Source organism: Stegostoma tigrinum, chromosome 12, assembly GCF_030684315.1.
Source record: "Stegostoma tigrinum isolate sSteTig4 chromosome 12, sSteTig4.hap1, whole genome shotgun sequence".
Lineage (NCBI taxonomy): Eukaryota > Metazoa > Chordata > Chondrichthyes > Orectolobiformes > Stegostomatidae > Stegostoma > Stegostoma tigrinum.
Genome location: NC_081365.1, coordinates 24648220 through 24674894, shown reverse-complemented (window position 1 = coordinate 24674894; position 26675 = coordinate 24648220). Strand labels below are relative to the sequence as shown.

General features: G+C 41.9%; 1 protein-coding gene across 1 annotated transcript in view; it reads right to left on the bottom strand.

Moving 5' to 3' along the window:
• The window catches only part of hunk (hormonally up-regulated Neu-associated kinase), a 72800-nt gene extending 51962 nt beyond the window's left edge, over window positions 1–20838 (bottom strand). The window contains exons 1-4 of the mRNA XM_059650026.1: window positions 20061–20838; window positions 6618–6910; window positions 2020–2075; window positions 1052–1187 (exon numbers count right to left, since the gene is read on the bottom strand). Coding sequence (XP_059506009.1) covers window positions 1052–1187; window positions 2020–2075; window positions 6618–6910; window positions 20061–20285 — 710 coding nt within the window. The 5' untranslated portion in view covers window positions 20286–20838. The remainder of the gene's footprint in view (window positions 1–1051; window positions 1188–2019; window positions 2076–6617; window positions 6911–20060) is intronic.
• Between the last annotated feature and the right edge of the window lie 5837 nt (window positions 20839–26675).

Genomic DNA, 26675 nt, shown 5'->3' with positions numbered 1-26675 from the left:
AACACTGATGCTTCACTGGAGCTGCACTGATGATGTTACCCAGCAGGGTGACAAAACATTGGCAACCAAACACACCAGCTTGGCGAGCAAGTCTATAACTTCATCCACAACCCAAGTTACAAATCTTTTCAAAAACTTTAAACTTTCCATTTGTAATTGAGGGCTACAGTGCCCAGTTGATCACAACGTAAAAAAAATCATAAAAAAAGAGAGAAGGGGTGTTGTAGTGCAGTGATGGTGTCCTTAAGTCTGAGCTTGGAGACCTGGGTTCAAATCCTACCTGTTCCAGAGATGTGTGATAATATCTCTCAACTGATTGATTAGAAAACATTAAAAAAAAATGAAACAGACTTCATTGAAGCATAAATAATTCTGAAGGAGTTTGACAAGGCAGGCACAAAAAGGTTGTTTCCATGGGCTGAAACCTCTAGAACTTGGGTACACAATCAGAGGCTAAGAAGGAAATCATTTAGGGTTGAGAAGAGGAAAATTTTTGTTCATTCAAGGGATTGTGAATCTTTGGAATTCTCAAAAATTGTGAACACTCCGTTGTTGACTATATTTAAGGCTAGGATGGACAGATTTTTAGTCTTGGAACTGACAGATAAAGGTGGTGGGCATGAATGTGAAGCTGAAGCTCTAGATCAGCCAAATTGAATGACAGAGCAGACTCAATGAGTCATGCGGGCTATTCATGCTCCATTCTCTTCTGGCCTTGGAATTAGTTTAAAAGAGAAACAAAACCCTAATTTGGCCATTGAATTTGGTTTAGGGCGTCTAACAGGAAGATTCAGATCATTAGGAACAGCTGGGAGAGTTTGTAAACTACAAAACATGATTTAGGAATTATCATGCATTAGAAAACTAACTGCAAATATAACATGCAAAAAAACTCACAAATGCAGTGAATGCATAACAAGAGTTCAAATCTAAATCAACATAAAGATACAATATTTTTAGACAGTAAGATAAGGTAATAAGGCTGTAGATGTTTGCTTTCATTGAATGAGTATCATTTAAATCCAATTTAAAATATGGTGAAACCACTTACATTGACCATATATCCACTTTGGGACCGTATTTCTTGCGTGCTAATAGCTCTGGAGCTGCATATGCTGGACTCCCACACTGAGTGCTGAAGGGGTCTGAATAACCCAAGATACCAGCACAGTTACTCAATCCGAAATCTGGTGAATCCAAGGAATAGAGTATCAAGGTAGGGGTAAATTTTTACAATCATAATCAGTCTCCCAATACAATTTATGACGGAAAAAATTTCATTTCCTAAACAATATTCAGACATTTGCATATGTGCAGATATAAAGCAAAATGTATCATTTTCTTAGTCTTATCAATTTACAGTCTCTTGATAGAATCTTCTTATTAAAATTAAAGAGTAGTCAAATTCCAAATTCAACACAATTTCTGTTTCCACCTACAATCTATCTGTACATATTTGAAGTCACTGCCTTCCCAGAATGAATTGCATTTAAATTGTATCCATAACCGACAGTTCACCTCCGATTATGTGCATCCAATTTATCTTTAATTAATCTCACAATACTGATCAATCTTCCTGAACAGGATATTCATTTCACAGTTAACTGCTTAACAACTACATTACGAAAAGCAGGGTAAATTGGCAAGAAGTTGACAGAAAGCAAAGCATAACAATTTGAATCTGATCCTCATCTCAGGTCAATTGTCAAACCCAAAGTGTACCTCTCCTTTGTCAAATACTGACTGACCTGCCATCCTTTTATTTTTAGTACTTTTGGTCCATATAGCACACGTCTGGCACTTATGCTCTTTTCCTCCAAATATCTCCCAAACGTTATGGTCTAGTTTCAAATTCTGCTTCCATCTTTCGCAAAACAATGTTCTATTTTTTGTTTTCAATCTTTCTAATTTCCTGGCACAGTATTCCCATTAAATAGTTCCTTCAAGTAAAAGAATTACATAAAATGGAAAATAAGATATAGGCCCTCCCAGCTCTGAACAATTGCTGACAGACTGTACCTATTAATTTTATATTGTTCTTTTCATCCAGTAAAAGATTTTCAATCTTCAGATCCCTGCAAAAAACAGAAAAGAAACTCAAGAATTCATTTAGAAAGCCTTTTACTGTGGTACAGGGAAATAATTAGTATTGAGATTTTTAGAAGAAAACTATCATATTTCCAGAAGCGAAGGAGAGTTGTCATCAAAGTGTTGAAGTTTTTTTCTAAAAATACGTAATTATTCAAGGTCAGTGCATTTACAAAATGCGAATAAAGCTGTTGAACACTGGGTGAGGTGTTTATTGCCTGTTAAATGTGTAGGGTTCCTCTGGGGAACTGTCAAGTTTGTTTTCGGTGAGTTAGACATTGCTAGTTACAAAGAAATGAAAGATATCTTTGTTCTCTTCCCTCGAAATATTATTTCATGGCACCTCTTAATAAACCATAATTGATGCACTACTAAGTGTAGGCCCAGGGAAATTTCAACAGAACTGGGATTAAAATTCCTGTAAAATGCTGGTTTTAGTATACAAGTTAATGTAATTGCTTCGAACTTTGGGAAAGCAAGTTTATTGATTATTTTTAGAAATGTACAGGGAATAAATCGAAATGCAACAACTGTTTGGTGCAAAGAGGAATTTTTTCTTGTAAGTGTACTGAAATTTTCTATTCTCACTTTGGTAGCATCGCAACTTCAGACCAACATAACTGTGTATAATTTGTGACTGCAATAAATAGCTCTGTTTTGTGGTGCATTGGGGGTCGAAATCCATCTAGTCATCCAAAGTAATAGCACTGGAGGCCATGAAATTTTCTGCAAGAGCTCTTGATTTACAGTTTGATCTGCAAATACAAATTCTCTTCACACAACAAAGTTACAGCTTAATTAACCATGTGACTCTGGCAACCCCATTACATCATCATCATGCATACTTCTGATGTTAATTCCATTAACAAGTTTTAACAGTGACACCTCCAGATTCTAATTACAATCTAGAAATAGATTAAACTTCGGTCATTTCAGATTCTAAACTAGCTCGTTTCTAGCATAGATTGACATGGTTTTGCCCTGTGAGGTAACTTCTGCTCAGAATTACATGTATATCAGTACAAAATCTCATAGTGCGATCTGTGCAAGCACAATAATAATAGTTACTTAATCGGTTCAATGTATCATTCAGCTCAATGGTTGTTGTGATGATGGTGAGGTCAATAACTATGTGCAAATTTTCTGCACTTTCATTGTGGAGAATGAGTTTCAATCCTCCTATTTCTTGATTTTCTAATCTGAGTATATACATCATGAACATGTAAATCTAAGATAATATGGGCACCATAGATTGTCTCCAAATGAATCACAGAATCCCTACAGTGTGGAAGCAGGCCATTTGACATATCATGGCCAAATTAATCCTCCGAACAGCTTCCCACCTAGACATAGACCCCTGCCCTATACGTGTAACCCTGCATTTCCCATGGCCCATCCACCTTGCCTGCCAATTCACCTAACCTGCATATCTTTGGACTGTGGGAGGAAACTGGAGCACCCGGAGGAAATCCACACTGGCATGGGGAGAACGTACAAACTCCACACAGATAGTCGCCTGAGGCTGGAATCCTCATTCTGAAACTATTACCCTCTAATTCTAGATTATCTGCTGCGTAAAATTCCCTTAAAAACATAAAAACCAAAAGAACTGTGGATGCTGTAAATCAGGAACAAAAACAAAGTTGCTGGAAAAGCTCAGCAGGTCTGGCAGCATCTGTGGAGGAGAAAACATAACTAATGTTTCAGGTCCGGTGACCCTTCCTCAGCTTCATGATTTGAAAGCAATAAAGCCAAAATCATATCTTTCTTCAGGCTATGAACAGATTTCTGAAATAGATGGCACACTAAGTTTTAGAGAAATCGATTGAAGATAATTTATATCTTTACAGCTTTGAAGCCTGATTTAGTGGCACATTTTTCCTAAAATAGTTAACAGGCAATAAACACTGTGGCATTTACTTTCATGGAGTCAGGGTGACTTGAGAGGATTGTAAAAATGACAGGGGGACCCAATTCCTGGTTTCTCACCCTGATCCCTGACATCAATATTCACTGCACAGAAAAAGGGTGCTGGTAGTGAGCTAACAATCCACATTTCTGACCTAGATATCTCAATTGTGAGGGTAGATAACTCATACCACCACATGCCACCTCCTCCATCTCCTCGATTTTCATGGGATCTGCTCAGCTTCTTAAGGACTCATGGTTCACAACCACAGCTCCCCACCACCCACCCCCACCCCTGCTGCCTGAGTTGCTCATAAGACCATAAGACACATGGGCAGAATTAGGATATTGGGCTCCTTGAGTCTGCGCCACCACTCAATCATGGTTGATACCTTTCTCAATCCCATTTTCCTCCCTTCTCCCCATAATCCTTGATCTCCTGACCAATCAAGAACTATCTATCTCTAACTTAAATACACTCAATGACTTGGCTTCCACAACCTTCTGAGGCAATGAGTTCCACAGATTCACCACCCTCTGGCTGAAGAAATTCCTCCTCATCTCAGTTCTAAAGAGCCATCCCTTCACTCTGAGGATGTGCCTTTGGGTCCTAGTTTCTCCTACTAATAGAAACATTTTTTTCCATGTCACTCTATCCAGGCCTCTCAGTATTCTTTAGGTTTCAATCAGATCCCCCTCATCCTTCTAAAAGCCTCAAGTACAGACACAGAATCCTCAACTATTCTTCATACGACAAGCCCTTCAGCCCCCGCATTATTCTTGTACATCTCCTCTGGACCCCTCCAAAACCAGCATACCTTTTCCTAGATACAGGGCCCAAAACTGCTCATCATATTCCAAATGTGGTCTGACCAGAGTATTAGACAGCCTCAGCAGTACATCTCTGCTCTTGCATTCTACTCCTCTTGAAATTAATGCTAACATTACATTTGCCTTTCTAACTGCCAACTGAACTTGCATGTTAACTTTAAGAGAATCTTGAACTAGGACTCCCAAGTCCCTTTGTGCTTCAGATTTCTGAAGCCCTTCTCCCTTTATAAAATAGACTGTGCCTCTATTCATCCTACTAAAATGCACAACTTTACACTTTTCCACATTGTATTGCATCTGTACCTTCTTTGCCCATCTCCTAGCCTGTCCAAGTCCTTCTGCAGCCTCCCCCACTTTGTTAACATTAGATGCCCCTCTACCTATCTTTGTGTCATCTGCAAATAATCATATTATGGATGTGAAAATATACTGTAAGAAACGTTTAAGATTTCTTACCCGTGTATCCTCACATGCCCTATGCCCCATGAGCCCTCTATGTATCTTCATGTGTCTGTGTACTTTCCACACCTGTGTTCTCCAAGCTTATTCACCAAGATGCACTAATTGCATAAACAATAAGCTAAATAACAAGTCCTGAAGTACTAAGGAAAAATGCCCCACCAGTTTTTAACTATATAAAACTGTCAACCAGACACAATCATTCATATTTCAACAAGAGAAGTTTCATCCAACTTGATTCCTCTTAATATTCAAAATTAATATACATTGGTAAAACAGACAAAAGAAAGAAAAATGTTCTATAACCTCATAAGGGTGTCTATCAACCAAAACTAACACACCATTTCAGACTGTGTAAACAGTTCCCATTAGGGAGTCTTGGAACACAGCCAAGTGTTCATTAATAGGCCTCCCAGAGAAACAGACATCTCGCCATCTGTTTCTGTTGATTTCCCGACCACTTACTTGTCTCTGCTGCCAGCAACAAAAACAGTGTACGCCGGGTATTTATATGGAAACAGGTCTACTGCATGGACTTTCATTTCTTGATAGTAAATGTCAATTTCCACATTTCAAAACACATTAAACAAATTCTCCATATCTCATTGAATTGATAACTGCATTGAATGATCACTAGAATAATGTGTATTATTGTCAGAAAATAATGCGTAGTTGGAATTATAATATTACAAAATCAACATGTCTGAAATGCAAATTATTCATTCAAAATACAAACTGTTAAAGGTTCTTTCAGTAAAAATACACCTTTTGGCATCCGACAAATTATTTTTGTGCCATACTGCAAGAACGAATTATTTACTAAATCATGAGTGAATATATATCTGAAGAAAATGCCCAATCTCAGGATGATTTTCCTGACACATCAGGATCACACCATCAACTTTAATTGTGAATAGCCTGAATGTTCTTGCTTCCATTACTTTATTTGGTGTGTTATTGCAAACCTGATTACTACATGAGTTTATTATGCTACGCATTCAACATTTCCTTGATCACATTTCTATTTGTACACTACTTTGTTGAAACAGTTTTAATTTGGTTGACAGAAATTACACATAAAACTCTTCTATTATCCCACCTGTAATTTCAAGGTATGTCCGCTGACATATTTTCATGTATTGGCATGTCTCTTTGATGTTAAGTACAGAACCACTCAGCGAATATACATTCAGGGTAAGTACAGTACTCGTTGCTATGCCCTATAATGATAACTTCTCATTGGATTCTTTTACAAGGTCATATACAATTGTTGACAGCAAACAGAAGTTTATGAAACTGTTAAGAGTTCAAACACATACACTCTCACATACCTGTGGACCACTCCTGCCCGGTGTAAATGTTCCACTGCTAGAGTGAGCTGCCTGATGTATCGACATACCTCTGCTTCTTCCAATATTTTTCTGTCATATATTTTGTGCATCAGGTTGCCTCCTGTGCATAGCTCCATTACCAAGTAGTAACTGTTCTCTGTTTCTAATATGTCCAAAAGCTGCGTAATATTTGGATGCCTAATCATCTGGTGAATCTGCCCTTCTCGTCGTAGATTCTTCGTAACATAGGAGTCTTTCCTGGCTTTCTTCTTATCGATGACTTTTACAGCCACCTAACAATTTATAGAAGTTATGATTAATGTTCAACACAGATAACACTCCAGTCCATCTATGTAGATAACTGATTAATAAAGTTATTGCAGAGAGATAATGTCTCAGATTTTCTGATCAAAATCAGAAATCCAATTTCTGAGCCTGGGCAGACACAAAAATACACACACTTACCTTTAAAGAAGGTTAATCAGGAGTTAGAGGCGTTTGTAATTCCTGTCACTTTCCCTGGTTAACTATCCAGGGGGAGGCCATCGCACCGTGGTATTGTCACTGGACCACTACTCCAAAGACCCAGATAACACACTTGGTGATACAGGTTTTAACCCGGATGCAGTGGATTATGCAAACTGAATTTTAACAAAATTTGAAATTAAGAGCCTAATGATAATATCAAATAATTGTCTTAAAAATCTATCAAGTTCACTAATACCCACTACGAAGGAAATTCACTGGCATACACGTGGCTTCAGAATCACAGCAATGTGGTTGACTATTAACAGCTCTCTGCTGATTGGCACCTACCTGCCAATGTGAAAAATTGCCCAAGTATGTGCTCTACACAAAATGCCAGACAAACCCAACGTGGTTAATTATTGCCCCATCAATCTACGCTTAATCATCAGTAAAATGTTGGAAGGGGTCATTAACAGCTGTATTAAGCAGCACTTTCAGGAGTAGACCATTCATCTCCTTCAGTCGGTTCCACCATTCAACGAGGTCATGACTGATCTGTGGTCTAACTTGATATATCTGCCTTTGACCCATATCCCTTATGGAACTTTCCCAAACAACTTGTTTGGAGATGTTATTACAGACCTCTGGAGCAGGTGGGACTTAAACCCAGGTATCCCAGTCCAGGAGTAGGGACACTAGCACTGTGCCACAAGATGGCCCAACCCATATCCCTTAACACCTTTGCTTAACAATTATTTGTCACAGATTTAAAATTAATAACTGAGCTACCATTTATGGAAGAAGAGTTCCAAACTTCTTTCATCCTTTGTATGTAGAAGTGCTCCCTAATATGTCTTCTGAAGAGTCTGGCTTTAATTCTCAGACTATGCCCCCGGTCCCAGAATAACCAAACAGTGGTTTATCTTTAGCTACCCTGTCATTATCTTGAAGACTTCAATCAGATCACTCCTCAGCCATCTAGATTCTACAGAATACAGGCCTAATTAGTAAAATCTCTCTTTATAACTTACCCCTGAAGCCCAGGTATCATTCTTGTAAACCTATCTTGTACTCCCTTCCAAGCCACTATATCCTTTCTAAGATGTGGTGTCCAGATGTGCTTACATTACTCCAAGCAGGATCTATCTGGGGTTTTATATAGGTGCAGCATAACTTCCAAATCCTTCGGTTCCAGTCCTCTAACTATAAAGGCCAGCATTCCATTAATTTTCTTGATTATTTTCTGCACCCATTTGTAACATTTTAAAAATCTATGCACCCGAACCTCCAAGTCTCTTTGTTCTTCCACTACATTTAACTTCAAACGATACAGAAAATACTCTGACTTATCCTTTCTTACCCAAATGGATAATCTCGTACTTGCTTACATTGAAATCCATCTGCCAGTTTTTCCCATTCACCTAGTCTGTCAATACGCCTTTATAATTTTATGCTATCATCTACACCTTCGACAATGCCACTTTGTCTTTGTGTCATGAGAAATTTGCGTATATGACACCACAACTTCTCATTACAGCATTGGTTCAAACTTAGACAAAAGAGCTGATTTGGACATGTGAAATGGGAGTGACTGCCCTTAACATCAAGACCACATTGGACCAAGTGTGGCATTAAGAAGCTCTGACACAATGGGAGTCAACAGGAACCAGGGGAATTTCCTCTGATAGTTGCACAAAGTAAAACGGTTGGGATTGTTTGTCAGTCTTCCCAGCTCCATGATATCTCTGCAGAGCTGTTGACAGTATTTCAAAGTGTACACTGACTAGGATTTAATACATCTCACGTATAAATTCTATTGTCTCAAATTCTACAGTTCCATATAAAGGCTTATATTCTGTAAGTTTTTTAATGACTTTCTGTGCCTGTTCATAATATTTTAATTACTTATGTACCTGGGTCTTCAACTGACATCGAACTGTCACTGTTTCTAGCTTTCCACCACTTAAAAAGTTCACTATTCTGTTGGGTCTAAATTGGATGACCTCTTATATGCCTGCATTATTATCCACCTGCCATTGTTTTGCCATTCTTTTCAATTTATTGAAAACTCTGTACATTTATCTACACCGATTACAATGTCATCTACCATTGAGGCATTGACAAATTTGCATATTTGGCATTCTACCTGTCACCTAAATCATAAATGAATGCAGTAAAGGTTTCAACACAGATTGTTGCACTCTGCACAATCATACCACTCATCATATCCTATCAATGACAGTACATGCCCATTGTCCCTATTTTGTGTCTCCTGTCGCTCAGCCAATTTCCCAACCAAGCCACATATTTGCTTTCATTTCCATGAATTTTAACATTAGCCAACAGTCTCATATGAAAGACTTTGTCAAATGTCTTCTGAAAGTCCATGTATTTGAATAATTCTATGCTCACTAAGAATGTAAATGAATGTGTGCTGCTATCAAATGGCTTTGGTTTATCTCATCATGTCTTAATTTGAAAATAAGTTAGAATCTAACTCCAAGAGAGTCCCACATTTAACATAAATTGCTGGAAAAACTTAGCAGATCTGGCAGCATCTGTGGACAAAAATCAGAGTTAACATTTCGGGTTCAGTGACCTTTCTTCAGAACAGCTAAGTTGAATTTTCATGGCTTAGTTATTTTTCAATGAGCTATGTTGTGCAGGCATGATTACACCTACATGAGCCCATTCAAGCTTCAATTTGAAGAGACATTACAACATCCACATTTTGATGAATTCCCAATATGGGAGGACAAAAGAAGGAACTTTCAGAATGGGGCTCTAACATTCCAAGTCTACACACTTGTGGGAGGGCCAACAGCGTCTTACTAAAGCATGGGTTCATTCACCAATAGTCACTTTGCATTACTTTCAATCTGTATTCAGAATTGAGAAGAATGATGTAGGTTTCAAAATCAGGGTGAGGTACTGCGCTTATTTGAACAAGACAGCATCCAGACAGAGGCCCTATTAATGGTTTTAGCAGGCTTAAAAGTGAATAAATCCCCAAACCCAAACGAGGTGTATCCCGGCCATGGTGGGATACAAGGGAGGAGATGACAGAGACTCTTATATTAATTTTCAAATCCTCACTCTTCGCAGGAATGGAGGTACTATTATTCAAAAAAGCTGGTGGGGATAAATCAGGAAACTATAGGACGAAGAGTCTAACATCAGTGGTGGGGAAACTACTGTAAAGAAATCTAAGGGAAAGAATTAATCTCCACTTACAGAATGATTAGTTGGGGAGATCACAGTAAACAAATTTGATTGAAGTTTTCAAAGAGTGCAGTTGACATTGTCTACATAGATCTCAGTAAGACTTTTGACAAAGTCTCACTTGGTCCAGAGGGAAGAGCCCATGGGATCCAAATCAACTTGATAAATTAATCCAAAATTGGTTTTGTGGAAGATGGTGATGTTGAATGCTGCTTTTGTGACTGGGTGCCTGTGTCCACTGGCAATACCGCAGGATTCAGTGCTGGATCCCTTGCTGGGTTGAGCATACAGTGATGATTAGACATGAATAGAGGAGGTAAATTCAGTACCAATGCAGATAATCTTCAAAATGGTGGTGTGTTAAGTAGTGAAGGGCAAAGTCTCAGACGAGAGAATTGAATAGGTGGTTCGTAAATTGGGCAGAATAGTGACAAATGGAATTTAATCTGGAAAGTGTAAGATGATGCATTTTTTGAGGAAAAACAATGTAAAAGGATACCTGATGTGTGGTAGGACCCCAGTAAGTAGAGTGACCAGAAAGACCTTGGTTTACATGTCCTTCGATCCTTGAAGGCAGCAGGACAGAGCAATAAGGCGGCTATAAAGGTACATGGGATACTTGTCTTTACTACTCAAGGTATTGAATTCAAGAGCGTGAAAGTTTGGATGGAGTTGCATAAAACTTTAGTTAGATCATGATGAAGTACGATACGCAGGTCTGGTCACATTGCTAGAAGAAGAATGTCATTGCACTAGAAAGGGCGCAGAGGAAATTCAGTGAAATGTCATCCAGGATGCAGTGTTTTGGCTACAAAGAGAGACTAGAGCAGACAAAGCTGACAGGTAACCTGTGTGAGGTGTGCAAAATTATGAGGAGCATAGATAGGATATATAAGACAAAACGTTTCCCCTTAATAGCAGAATTAATAACCAAGGCACATAGATTTAAGGTAACAGGCATGAAGGAAATTTGAGGAGATTTATTCTCAGCCATAGGGAGGGGCTATCTGGAACTCACCGACTGAAAGGTAAAGAAGCTGGAACCATCACAAAAGTTAGGTACATGATGGACTGAAGGGCCTCTCTCCACGCTGTAAAACTTTATGACCAAACATGCTTCAACACACAATTTGGAATATGGCTGATGATGTTATAGTTTTCCAAAGGGTAAAGGTAGCAATAAATACTTATGAAGAGGTACTGAAAGCCTTTGACAATTAAGCCTCAGACTAATATTTTATTAGGTAGGCATATGGATGATAGTATAAGGTAGGGGTAGAGATTAGATAGACTTTAGGATTAGGGTAAAAGTGGGTTGAAGGGCTGTGCTGCGTTGTGCTGTACTGTTCTATGTACTATGTAATAAAAATCTTGATAGATGAAGATTTAGTAGGTAAATTCAGTATCCGGGGACTCCAAAGAAGATTTAATTATGACTTGTATAGATTCACAGAGAAATGTGACTTCCAATCAGAATTCATAAGAGAAAAAAAATTGTTGTGGGAATTGCTGATGAATCTTTGTCAAATTTATTGCAGTCAAAAGAAGACCTGACTCCATAGAAAGCCATTCAGATGATGTGAAGCTGAATTCCAAAAACAACACAGATCAATCCTGCGAGAAGAAGATTAATTTTGGAGATTAGTTAAGTCCATTTAATTCTTAAAGTACAAAACTACACACAACATGCATGGGAAATCAGCACAGCAAGTAAGACAGGCACCAGGCAGTAAAATGTGGAGCAAAGAAAACTCAAAAGCATAGATAGTGCCCAGTTAATAAAAGTGAATGCTTTATCTGTCAGATGATAGGTTACTTTAAAAACAATGCAGAAGTGGAACATTGTTTCAGAGAAGCTAGAAAAAAAAATGACTGACACAGGAGAGGTTAATGATGGAGAACAGTCTGTGACAGAACAAAGAACTAAATTGTTCCTTGAGGAAACAGGTGATCCAGATCTTAAATTTTGGCAAGCTGATATATATGTCAATTGTAAGTCAGACATTAGATTGGGATGGAGGGCATGTGTCCCTATATTATATGATAGTTAAATGCTATCTACAATGGCAAACAGTGCAACTATATTGAATAAGATATGCTGCAAGCAATCCTCCAATATAGGGGATGCCAAACAGTAGTAAGCGTATGCCTACTTCATGATCGTGAATTCTCACTCTTGTGTTAGAAGTCATGTCTTGACCTCAGTCTTCTTCAGATGGTGGAAAAAGTTAAAAGAATTCCAAGTTATGGAGCTACTGGTCATCAAACAACCAGCCAGAAGATAGCTGATTGAGGATCTCATAGGGGTCCCCAAATTCATGATGGTCCCTAAATGAAAAACAGATTAGGTTATGTGGATATAAGAAGTTTATTTCATTTGGTAACAAGATGGGAACCTATGACTAAACTGGGTTGGCACAAGTATTTTCTACTGCCATAAATACCAAAGAGTATTCAGACTACAAGAACGAGCAAGGTTTGCGAGGAAAGTCAACAAAAGAGACAGCCAATCAAAGCTTTCCTGATTTGAGCTAATTAACAAATCTATAACTTGGAATTCAAACCAACTTGCTGAATGAATAGTTGTGGCAGGTTCAAGTCTGAGCTTAGATGCTGAGGTGACTCAGAAGAGGCAAGTTTAGGCAGAATGGTCCATTACAAGTCAAAAGCAATCCCCAGATAGCAGAACTCAGGAAGTGAATATGTTGGTTTCATTAATAATATTGGTAAATGAGAGAGTCCAAACCAATCAACATTCTGAATGAAACACTTTACATCCTTCAGCATAAACCTATGGATAGCTTTAGAATAAAAATCAGCTGAAACAGATGTGGTGCGTGTAACTCTATGAAAGCCACCAATGAAAGGGGGATGACCAATGTCCAACTATTGAAGACACTTCAAAGAAGGGATAGCCTGCTTCAGAGAGAAGACAAACTCTGCAAAGGAAATCAAAGGGATTAAAGCCACTCCAGTTTAAACGGACTAACAGGCTTCAGACTGTCAAGAGGAAAATCAAAAACAACAGTCCTTCACATAGCAAAGCTACCAGTTTTCTGATCTGAGGATATAAGTTTAAAGTTTAAAACTGTAGAACAGTTAGAGGAAATGTTAGAGTTAGATCTGCTGTAGGAGCTTGCACGGAGTCCTCAGGTGTTGGCACCATCCTGCATGAATCTGGGAGAAGAGCCAAATCTCCTTAATTTGTAAATTCCAAAACTTGTGGCAGATGGAGTAGTAGTAAATGTAATTATTTACACTACTGTACAATATCAGTAATAGACAAAACAACCTGGTGAGAGTTGTGTATGTCTGAAGGCATTAATACTGAAGATTGTAACAACTACCACGCTACAATGGTGTCATACAGAATTGTTCTCAGAACAGCTCAGGGTCACAAAAGAATAACTTTAAGTTTTCAAAGTCTCGCTAATAATATCTATGCGACACAGATAACCTGTATCTAGTTGCCAACATGCATCAAATTATATCTTGAGTGAGTGTGCAACAAACCCATACAAACATGTGTTCAAAGGAGAGTGTGCCAACTTTGAAAAAGTAGTACTCTGAGTGAATTTTAAAGGTGCAGCAATTCAATCAACCTTAGAAGTACAGAGCCATGAGTAATTTTAAAATGTAATTTGCATGTTTGAACACACTACTTTGGACAAACAAACTGGTGGTCTTAGGGAAATGTTCTTGACTGATAAATGACTGAAACTTGTAAGTGAAACCAAGTAAGTGATCGTTGAAGGTTGGTCAACAGCAGAAGAGTGTTGTCACACTATTGGATTCAATGCCAAGAGTGGTCTAATGATTAATCAGAGCACAGAAGTGAGAACAGTGACCTATTCAGCTATATCTTGATATCTGTATCACGCCGAACCCTTCACCTCCGGTTTTTCTTGCCAACTCCAGAAGTCCTGACCCCCAGATTCAACACTGAACTCTGTGCACTTCCTCACATCCTATCTATCCAACCATCACTGAATCTCAGCCTGATCTTTAACCAGTTACGTTTCCCCCTCACAACCATCTTCAATGCTTTTCATCTTTCATTCAATGCATCCCATTATTTTCATAAGGAAATAAGAACAAAAGAAATAGGAAAAGCAGTAGACCATCTGGCCTCTTGCTCTATATGATTATGCCTTGAGTTCCACTTTCTGCCTGTCCCTAGAACCCTTGACTCCCTTGTCGATCAAAAATCTGTCTAACTCAGGCATGAATATATTCAATGATCCCATTTCTGCTGTTCCTTATGAAAAACAGTTCCAAAGATTAAAGACTTACTAAGAGAAGAAATTTTTCCTCATCTCAGTCTTAAATGAAAGACGCCTTGTTTTGCTCCCTTGTTCTAGTTTCCCACATGAAAGGAAATATCTTCTCAGTATCTACCCTGTCAAGCTCTTAATATATAAGATGTTAATGTTCATAAGTTATATGTTAATAAGATCACCTCCCATTCTTCTGTATAAATTAAACCAGACAACTGCTTCATCCTTGGAATTAATACAGTGAACATTCTCTGAATTGCCTTCAGTACAAGAACATCCCTCCCTAAACAAAAAGTGTGAAATATTCCAGATACAAACTCACCAACTACCTATACAGTGTAGGAAGATGTCCTTACTATTATATTCCATCCCCCTTGCTAGAAAGGCCATCATTCCATTTAATCCTGAATTGTTTGTTGTACCTGCGTTGTGTTTCAATCAACATACCAAAGCAAACACTTTACGCCCTTCAGCATAAATCTACGAGCAACCACTGGAAAGGGATGACCAAAATCCAACAATTCAAGATTCCTTAAAGAAGAGATAGCCTGCTTCAACAGAGAAGACATTCTCTGCAAAGGAAATCAAAGAGGTTAAAGATTCTCCCACTCAAAAGAACAAGTGGACCTTAGGCTGTCAGAAGGAAAATCATGTATGGAGCACTCAGATCCCTTTGAATCCAGCATTTTACAGTTTCTCTCCATTCAAACAATATCCTAATTTACTCGTCTTCCTGCCGAAGTGAACAAACTACCTCTACTGGACAATACATCCACTGGTATCACATGCTGCTTGTTACATCCTCAAAAGACGTTGGTAAAATATGAATTCCCTTTCATAAAACTATTTTGACTCTGCTTGATTATATTACTATTTTTGAAATTTCCATCTCGTACTTCCTTAATAACAGATCCCAGCATTTTCCAATGACAGAGATTAAACAAACTGACCTATAGTTTCTTGATAATAAAGTGTGAATCTGGATGAACACAGCAGGCCAAGCAGCATCTCAGGACCACAAAAGCTGACGTTTCGGGCCTAGTCCCTTCATCAGAGAGGGGGATGGGGTGAGGGTTCTGGAATAAATAGGGAGAGAGGGCGAGGCGGACCGAAGATGGAGAGAGAAGAAGATAGGTGGACAGGAGAGTATAGGTGGGGAGGTAGGGAGGGGATAGGTCGGTCCAGGGAAGACGGACAGGTCAAGGAGGTGGGATGAGGTTAGTAGGTAGGAGATGGAGGTGCGGCTTGGGGTGGGAGGAAGGGATGGGTGAGAGGAAGAACAGGTTAGGGAGGCAGAGACAGGCTAAACTGGTTTTGGGATGCAGTGGGTGGAGGGGAAGAGCTGGGCTGGTTATGTGGTGCAGTGGGGGGAGGGGACGAACTGGGCTGGTTTTGGGATGCGGTGGGGGAAGGGGAGATTTTGAAGCTTGTGAAGTCCACATTGATACCATTGGGCTGCAGGGTTCCCAAGCGGAATATGAGTTGCTGTTACAGCAAGTCATATTCCGCTTGGGAACCCTGCAGCCCAATGGTATCAATGTGGACTTCACCAGCTTCAAAATCTCCCCTTCCCCCACTGCATCCCAAAACCAGCCCAGTTCGTCCCCTCCCCACACAACCAGCCCAGCTCTTCCCCTCCACCCACTACATCCCAAAACCAGTCCAACCTGTCTCTGCCTCCCTAACCTGTTCTTCCTCTCACCCATCCCTTCCTCCCACCCCAAGCCGCACCTGCATCTTCTACCTACTAACCTCATCCCACCTCCTTGACCTGTCCGTTTTCCCTGGACTGACCTATCCCCTCCCTACCTCCCCACCTATACTCTCCTCTCCACCTATCTTCTTTTCTCTCCATCTTCGGTCCACCTCCCCCTCTCTCCCTATTTATTCCAGAACCCTCACCCCATCCCCCTCTCTGATGAAGTGTCTAGGCCCGAAACGTCAGCTTTTGTGCTCCTGAGATGCTGCTTGGCCTGCTGTGTTCATCCAGATTCACACTTTATTATCTTGGATTCCCCAGCATCTGCAGTTCCCATTATCTCTGATATAGTTTCTTGATCTCCTTTATCAGGATGTCAGGAAGATTCACAGATGATCCTACATCAATCATCCAACTGACAACCACAAAGAAGGTCTTGGATGTCAGCAGATTGTGATGTGCTTAGTCACTGGAACTGGGGTCATGAGGACTCTTGGCGACAAGTAAACAGAACTAAATATTACACCACCACATGGCATCCAGCTCTCACTCATGTTGACATGATGCTAGCAAAGAGGGAAATATTATTAAAACAAGCTTCTTCTTACCTTGACAGATCTAATTCATGTCTTGGCCCTCTCACAAGTGTCTGACAAAGGATGATGCTAGAGGATAACATCTATTCCTCAAAGGAAGTCACTCACTCTGACCATGTACTGTCTCACAGCTCATTAGGGCCATACACTAACTCTGATACTCACATGTCAGTGTGACAGGTAAAACAGGAATTCATCTGGTGATTAATTCATCACAAGTGATTTTTGCAGAAGATTGGGAGGGGGAGGAGGAACAGCAATGGCGAGTCTTCATCAAGCTCCATTCATTAGCCAGAAACTGAACTGACTTGTCATATAAATATTTTTGAAACAAGACCAAGTCAGAGTCTAGGATACCTGCCATGAGTAACTCATGTCCTAACTCCCCAAAGCCTGCTCATCACCAATAACACTCAGGTCAGGGGTGTGATACTATTTTCCCACTTGCCTAAATGAATGCAGCTCCAACCACATTCAAAGAGTTTGGCATCATCGAGGAAAATGCAGCCTGCTCATTGGCATCACATCCTCAAACATTCATTTCCCCCATCACTGATGCTTAGTAGCAACACAGTGTATCATCTACCAGATGCACTGCAGAATTTCACCAAAATACCTTTGGCAGCACCTTCCACCTGCAAGTTCTCATTCGAGATACTAGCAACCTTACATGGAAATATATTGTTCCTTCACTGTTGCTACATTAAAGTCGTTGATGCGCACCCTTAACAGCATTGTAGGTGCACATACACCAAGTGACTGCAACAGTTGCAAAAGGCAGTTCATTACCACCTTCTAAGGGCAACTAGGGAAGGACAATAAATGATGCCCACATTCCCTCAATGAATTCTAAAAATTGACTGAAACAAAAGCTACTGCATGTTTTCTATTTTAATGGATAAGTATCCCTATCCATTTTCTTTCCGCTACAATCAATTGTATCCTGTGCTATCCTCCTTCAGCAGAAGCATGAGATTAGACCATTTTATGGTCTTGTGATTGTGCATTCTACAGAATACTTGTAGTCTGCTACTTTAGAGACATGCACTTAGACTGCAGGGATTACTTCCAACATTGATTTGACACTCCCATTCCAGCACCAAGCTGACTAAAAAGTCTTTTGAAGATCACCAGGGTAATCAGGGTGATGTTAGCTGAGTAGAGGTTTTTAGTTTAAACTGAACAAATCTTTGGAATTTGCACAAAATGAATATTTTGAATTCACCACTGTTATTACAACTCTCGCTAGTCTAGACTTCAACTAAAATTATACAGAATTTTATATGCCCCAAATGAAAGGACAAGATGAAATGGCATTGAATTAACTGGATTTGTAAAAAAGGGTCTGTGCAGCCCAAATAATCATTGGTATTCTTTGTTATAAGTTAAAACAAACAGAATTCATAAAGGAAGATGAGTGTGCAATCAGCACGTATTGGAATAGAAACTCACAAAAATTGTTTTTGAATTTCATTCAGTGCAGGCCCTGCTAAAAAAATTGACAGAAAGCTTATTCAAACAGTGTCAGCTGCCCTTTCAGTTTAGTTAATTTTATCCAATCTATTAGCGTTTCAATCATCTCTTAGTGTTAATTACATGAAGATAGGATAATGGAAATTGGGTACCACGGCTGCAGTCATGGGTGGAATCAATATTTGTACTGATTGTTAATTGTCATTCAAGCTCAACATTTTCCTGATCAAAAGTCACTGACTTGAAATGTTAAGTTAATTTCTCTTTTCACAGATGCTACCTGATGAGCTGAGTATTTGCAGCATTTTCGATTTAATTTCTCTATCTGTTTTATTTAAACTGGTTTTGCCTTAAAGATGGGGAGATTTTAAAGTCCAGTCCCACAAATAGCATTTTCCTTTCAACAGAAAGCAGGTACAAACCTGAAAATTTTCTCGAAATGCAAGCTCAGTATTACATTGACGACCCACTGGACAAGATATGATGGCTTTTAGCGCAACGGTGGGTCGTACCCTCGGGAGTCAGGATGTAGTATCATCAGGCCAGAAGGATGTAGTGAAGTACATTATCTCAGCACTTTGTGCTGCCAAACTGCTGTGAGAATAGCAAAATTCATCAATCAGACCTTTATGAGGTCAGCAGGGATTTGGGAAGTGGGAGATTTGAAATTAAAAATAAATGTTGGAAATGTGTTGTCACTGAAAGCACATTAACTCAAATGCTAAAGGAATAAGCTAACACACTCCTGGCCAAGGGTTCTGTCAGATGTTAACACATTCTGAACAATGATAGAAATCACAATTAACCACACCTCTCTGACCATGGCGTCTCAATCACAGCTTCAGATATGGATTCTCTTCATAGATTATTTGAGAGTAGCATGGTGGCTCTGCGGTTAGCACTGTTGCCTCAGAGTACCAGGAACCTGGGTTATATTCCATTCTCAGGCGACTGTCAGTGTGGAGTTTGCACATTCTCCCCGTGTCTAGTTGGGTTTCCTCTGTGCTCCCCGTTTCTTCCCACAGTTCAAAGATGTGCAGGATAGGTGGACTGGCCATGCTAAATTGCCCATAGTGTTCAGGGGTGTGTAGATTAGGGGGTTATGGGGGGGGAGTGGGTGGGATGGGATGCTCCAGGGGTCGGTGTGGATTTATTGGGCTAAAGGGCCTATTTCCACACTGTGGGGATTCTATGATCACCCCACCTTCGACAGAGGGGCTCTCTATAGCAACCATCACAGGTTAACACAGTGACCAAGGGTCTCCACGATTTGATGGACTGCTGGCCAAATGTGTAACTCAAAGGGGAAGGCCTGCTGAGAGCAGTTCTTCCTGGAATGGAAACAAGCCTCTGACCTGCATCCATCACAAGTTCACATTAACTTTGGTCCAACGGTGTCTATTAGAGATTAGGAGACTTCTGACTAGTGGTATCCACCAGAAATATTGAATTTACCGCCTTCCACCTAGATGCCGAATATGTATTTCCAACGCAATGTGGAACGGGGAGTGGGGATTATTGAAAGGCACCATCAATTGTCATTGCAACTGAAAACACCGGAGTTTGCAGCGATCTTGCCTGTACGTGTGAAAGTATTCACAACACACTTTTGTCTTGGGACATACAAACGCTACAGCCAATTGACACGCAAGGATCCACGTGAACGTAAAATTCAAAAGCAGAAGCGAGCCGCGGGGGGAAAACTTACCCTTTCCCCGGTCAGGACGTGCAACCCTTCCCTAACTTTGGCGAAAGATCCCTCTCCTAACTTCCTCCCAATCAGGTAACTTCCAACCCGCTTGGTGTGGTGGAAATTCCGGATCGCCTCTCGGGAAACGCGGGCGACGGGAAGGGGAAGGTGAAGGTCCGAGGTGGAAATGTGCAGATCTCCCAGGGCGGGATTGTCCAAGCTGTCCCCGGCAGGGGCTGGCATTGCTCCGGGCTGCTGATGGGCAGAGGGTGCCTCTCCCGGGAGGACGGTACTGACAGACCCACTCCGGCTCCCTCCGGCCACTCACTAATGCAGCATTGCAATCAACAGTGCAGCCTTGGAACCAACTTCCCAGTTACTTTCCACTCCAGTCATTGAACAAAGCGAACACACAGGCAAAAAAAAGATGTTATTCCGTCCACCAAATTCCTCTCTTTCTTTGTTTTGTTTTCCCACAATGTTTACATCCGAGGCGGTTGTTTCTCGGCTCATGTCAAGCGCAGATCTTCAGTCCGTCAGCGCTGGAGTATTTCCTGTGAGCCGGGGCAGTTTGAACTTTCCATTCAATCAACCTGACTGCAACTTTTTGCATTATTACTTTTTGCATATTTTCTCGTGCACCTCCAGATATCCTTCTCTCCCCTCCCTTTAGCCTATTCGGGCCTCCGTTCCATGTCAGCAATTATTGACTGGTGCTGACCACCTCCCCGGGGGGATTTAAGAGAGAAAAAAAGACGTCCCACCCCCCCGCTCCCCGATTGCTACAGGAACAGATGCGGCGCTGTAATGTTCTGGTAGGATTTGGGTTTGGAGGCGGGGGGGGGGGGGGGCGGGTGCTGGGGAGTGGAGTGTTTCAGCCGCTGGAGCGCTGTGCGCGCACACACTGAGCCGCTGAAAGGAAAGCCCACCGCTGATTTCATCTTTCAAACTTCTCAGATTTCCAGAAGGCGGGAGCCGTGTTGGTTTGTAAACCGGGAGGAATGATTCGCCGCTGAAGTTTATGCTGATTGTAAACCCTCCCCCCGCATCCCCTAAACCGCCTTATTCTTACCTTATAGTTTCAGAGTCTCATCTGCTTCTTTTAAAGTCGTTTTATTTTTCATCTAGTTTTCCTCCTGTTTTCTCTTCCGTTGTCCTGCTGATTTGATGGATCCGTTTGGCTGATGCATCTCCAAGTTTGAGGAACAGGAATAGGTTATACCTTTCCTCCAGCGTTTTGTCCTTCCATCACCTTTTTATGCTTTAACTGAAGGAGAGTCACATTGAACTCGAAGCGTCGACCCTGTTTCTCTCTCCACAGATGCTGCAGGGTCTACTAAGCCTCTCCAACGCCTTCTGTTTTAATGTCAGACTTAGAGCATCTGCAGACTGTCACGTCGGCCTGTTTTCACTCTTGCTTTCTCTCCTCCAATTTGGTGTTCCCTGTCCTCCTGATGTTTTGCAGTTCCTGGCTGTCACCTCTGAGACTCTTCCTTGGTTCTCTCGCTATCACTCTTTTTTCATTGAATCCTTACAGTGTGTTTGTTTCAACATTTTCTCTAATTTTCAGCCCTAATTTCTCTTTCCCCATCCCCTCCTTCATTTCTTTTCCTATCCTTAACTTGTTAACTCTTTTTCTTCTGCTTAACTCTACTTAAGTCCCATTTTGTTTTAAGCTGTTTATTCTACATTTTTTCTATTTAGTTCTATTTAGCTCTTTAGTTCTCAATCTCCACAGATCTCATACTCACCTTTCTTTAAAGTCATTTCATCCTAATGCTACTTGCTTCCAACTCTTATTAATAGGTCACACTGACCAAAAGCTAATTCTACATCTCATTGGATTAAATATTTGTTTCCATGTAAAGTGGTGCACGGATAGTGTTCCTGCCTCTGTGCCAGAACCTCTAAATTCAAGACTCACTCCAGAGCTTGATGGTCAAGGATGTGTTCATAACACAGCAAAACAGGCTCAATATTAACTTGCAAACTCTTCCCAGAAATGCTAATGACAAGCTTGGGAGAAATCTCTGGAAAGAGATAGAAAGATTGTTTAAGTCTGATACCTCCAGACAACAAACACATAGGAAAGTGCACGTTGCCACAGCAACTGGGATTCCCTGAGAACTGTAACACCATCCAAGTCACACTTCATTGTCAGTATCTGTGTAAGTGACGTCCTCCAATTATTCTGATATATTTTCTAAAGGTGCTGAATGCTATTATCTGTGGATACGGAAAAATCACATTTCTGTGATGAGAGTGTTACTGTATCATTTACTTTTGGCAAAAGTGAGAGGTGCAATACATTTCATCATATTGGGAGCTTTTTTCTGAACCACCGTACTTCAGTCAGTTCTAGCAGTGCTGGATCCTTTTTCAAAACCCTCAACCATCTAAGGCCATGTTTTCATATGATTCTTTGTAGCTTTCTGTTTCTGCTTTTCTGATTTGGTGGGGAGGTGTGCATTGTCTACAGAATTACAGTCAAGATTTTTACACATTCAAAGCACATCCACCTGCATGGAATTAAAATCCAGCCTGACCTTTTTGAAAGAGAAGACAATACTTATGAAGAGTCAGCTTCACTCAGCTGTTAACACCTCTGAATCAGCAGTTTGCAGGTTCAGTGCTTTCGAGCACCATAATGAAAGGACTGCTGTACTGTTGAAGGTGCTATCCTTAATTCCAAGGCAAGGCTCACTATTTTCATGTGAATGTTTCAGACCTCATGGTCTCATTTGAAAAACAAGGAATTTTGTTTAGTGTCATAGAAAACATTCCTTCCACAGCTCAGACAAAATGTTCATTCATTCACTTATTCTAGTTTGGAAGATCATACTGTGTGCAGAATAGATGCATTTGCCTACACAACATCTAATTGATTATAATTGCATGTTGAAAAGTTTCTGTCTCTTGCAGGTAGGTATAACCACATATTGGTTATTGGACTAGCCTGGGAAAGGACCAGCCTAATAATCTGGAGGCAGTTTGAATCTGCCATGGCACTTGGGAATTTAATTAAATATATGTGGCGTGAGTATCTACTAATAATAACAGGGAGAATAAAACTATCAGACTGTTGTTAAAATCTTATTTGCTTTACTACTGCTTTGCCAGCCTTACCTGCTCTGGTCTATATATAACTTCCAACCCACAGCTTTGCGGTTGACTCTTAACTGTTTTCTGCAATGGCAGTCAATTATATTAAAGAAGACAGCTCAATTCTATTTTCTTAAGGGTAATTGGAGGTGAACAATAAATACTAGCATTATCAACAACATCCACATCCTGCGAGTGAATTAAAAGCATTTGAAGATAATTGTGTTTTGTACAAAACGTATTAACCAAAATGCAGTTTGGGAAGTACTAATTGATAAAATATATTAAGACCTTATGATTCAGCAGAGGCAATGAGCATAAACCACTATTTTATATTAAGGATGCATTTTATTTGAACATTCTATATGCTGGAGGACTGATGTTCAGTGATAGATCTTGTAAGACGCGATACAACATCTGAAATTAAACAGCCGTAGTTTCAGTCAGGCAACTTCTTTTGTGAACTCCACTCATTTTAGGTCTGTACTGAGGATTGTCTCCCTGCTGAAAATGTACACTTTCAAACTCGAGAGTATTTGTAGATTATATGCATATGAATGAAAAACACAACATTCTCAATATATATCAGAGATAATGGGAACTGCAGATGCTGGAGAATTCCAAGATAATAAAATGTGAGGCTGGATGAACAAGCAGCATCTCAGGAGCACAAAAGCTGACGTTTCGGGCCTAGACCCTTCATCAGAGAGGGGGATGGGGAGAGGGAACTGGAATAAATAGGGAGAGAGGGGGAGGCGGACCGAAGATGGAGAGTAAAGAAGATAGGTGGAGAGAGTATAGGTAGGGAGGGGATAGGTCAGTCCAGGGAAGACGGACAGGTCAAGGAGGTGGGATGAGGTTAGTAGGTAGATGGGGGTGCGGCTTGGGGTGGGAGGAAGGGATGGGTGAGAGGAAGAACAGGTTAGGGAGGCAGAGACAGGTTGGACTGGTTTTGGGATGCAGTGGGTGGGGGGGAAGAGCTGGGCTGGTTGTGTGGTGCAGTGGGGGGAGGGGACGAACTGGGCTGGTTTAGGGATGCAGTTGGGGAAGGGGAGATTTTGAAACTGGTGAAGTCCACATTGATACCATTAGGCTGCAGGGTTCCCAAGCGGAATATGAGTTGCTGTTCCTGCAAACTTCGGGTGGCATCATTGTGGCACTGCAGGAGGCCCATGATGGACATGTCATCTAAAGAATGGGAGGGGGAGTGGAAATGGTTTGCGACTGGGAGGTGCAGTTGTTTGTTGCGAACTGAGCGGAGGTGTTCTGCAAAGCGGTCTCCAAGCCTCCGCTTGGTTTCCCCAATGTAGAGGAAGCCACACCGGGTACAGTGGATGCAGTATACCACATTGGCAGATGTGCAGGTGAAACTCTGCTTAATGTGGAATGTCATCTTGGGGCCTGGGATAGGGGTGAGGGAGGAGGTGTGGGGGCAAGTGTAGCATTTCCTGCGGTTGCAGGGGAAGGTGCCGGGTGTGGTGGGGTTGGAGGGCAGTGTGAAGCGAACAAGGGAGTCACGGAGAGAGTGGTCTCTCCGGAAAGCAGACAGGGGTGGGGATGGAAAAATGTCTTGGGTGGTGGGGTCAGATTGTAACTGGCGGAAGTGTCGGAGGATGATGCGTTGTATCCGGAGGTTGTTAGGGTGGTGTGTGAGAACGAGGGGAATCCTCTTTGGGCGGTTGTGGCGGGGGCAGGGTGTGAGGGATGTGTTGCCGGAAATACGGGAGACGCGGTCAAGGGCGTTCTCGATCACTGTGGGGGGAAAGTTGCGGTCCTTGAAGAACTTGGACATCTGGGATGTGCGGGAGTGGAATGTCTTATCGTGGGAGCAGATGCGGCGGAGGCGGAGGAATTGGGAACAGGGGATGGAATTTTTGCAGGAGGGTGGGTGGGAGGAGGGGTATTCTAGGTAGCTGTGGGAGTCGGTGGGCTTGAAATGGACATCAGTTACAAGCTGGTTGCCTGAGATGGAGACTGAGAGGTCCAGGAAGGTGAGGGATGTGCTGGAGATGGCCCAGGTGAACTGAAGGTTGGGGTGGAAGGTGTTGGTGAAGTGGATGAACTGTTCGAGCTCCTCTGGGGAGCAAGAGGCAGCGCCGATACAGTCATCAATGTACCGGAGGAAGAGGTCGGGTTTGGGGCCTGTGTAGGTGCGGAAGAGGGACTGTTCCACGCATGGGCCCCAGCTATGCCTGCCTCTTTGTAGGTTACATGGAACAGTCCCTCTTCCGCACCTACACAGGCCCCAAACCCCACCTCTTCCTCCGGTACATTGATGACTGTATCGGCGCCGCCTCTTGCTCCCCAGAGGAGCTCGAACAGTTCATCCACTTCACCAACACCTTCCACCCTCCAGCACATCCCTCACCTTTCTGGACCTCTCAGTCTCCATCTCAGGCAACCAGCTTGTAACTGATGTCCATTTCAAGCCCACCCACTCCCACAGCTACCTAGGATACACCTCCTCCCACCCACCCTCCTGCAAAAATTCCATCCCCTATTCCCAATTCCTCCGCCTCCACCGCATCTGCTCCCACGATAAGACATTCCACTCCCACACATCCCAGATGTTCAAGGACCGCAACTTTCCCCCCACAGTGATCGAGAACGCCCTTGACCGCGTCTCCCGTATTTCCGGCAACACATCCCTCACACCCTGCCCCCGCCACAACCGCCCAAAGAGGATTCCCCTCGTTCTCACACACCACCCTACCAACCTCCGGATACAACGCATCATCCTCTGACACTTCCGCCATTTACAATCCGACCCCACCACCCAAGACATTTTTCCATCCCCACCCCTGTCTGCTCTCCGGAGAGACCACTCTCTCCGTGACTCCCTTGTTCGCTCCTCACTGCCCTCCAACCCCACCACACCCGGCACCTTCCCCTGCAACCGCAGGAAATGCTACACTTGTCCCCACACCTCCTCCCTCACCCCTATCCCAGGCCCCAAGATGACATTCCACATTAAGCAGAGGATCACCTGCACATCTGCCAATGTGGTATACTGCATCCACTGTACCCGGTGTGGCTTCCTCTACATTGGGGAAACCAAGCGGAGGCTTGGAGACCGCTTTGCAGAACACCTCCGCTCAGTTCGCAACAAACAACTGCACCTCCCAGTCGCAAACCATTTCCACTCCCCCTCTCATTCTTTAGATGACATGTCCATCATGGGCCCCTGCAGTGCCACAATGATGCCACCCGAAGGTTGCAGGAACAGCAACTCATATTCCGCCTGGGAACCCTGCAGCCTAATGGTATCAATGTGGACTTCACCAGTTTCAAAATCTCCCCTTCCCCTACTGCATCCCTAAACCAGCCCAGTTCATCCCCTCCCCCCACTGCACCACACAACCAGCCCAGCTCTTCCCCCCCACCCACTGCATCCCAAAACCAGTCCAACCTGTCTCTGCCTCCCTAACCTGTTCTTCCTCTCACCCATCCCTTCCTCTCACCCCAAGCCGCACCCCCATCTACCTACTAACCTCATCCCACCTCCTTGACCTGTCCGTCTTCCCTGGACTG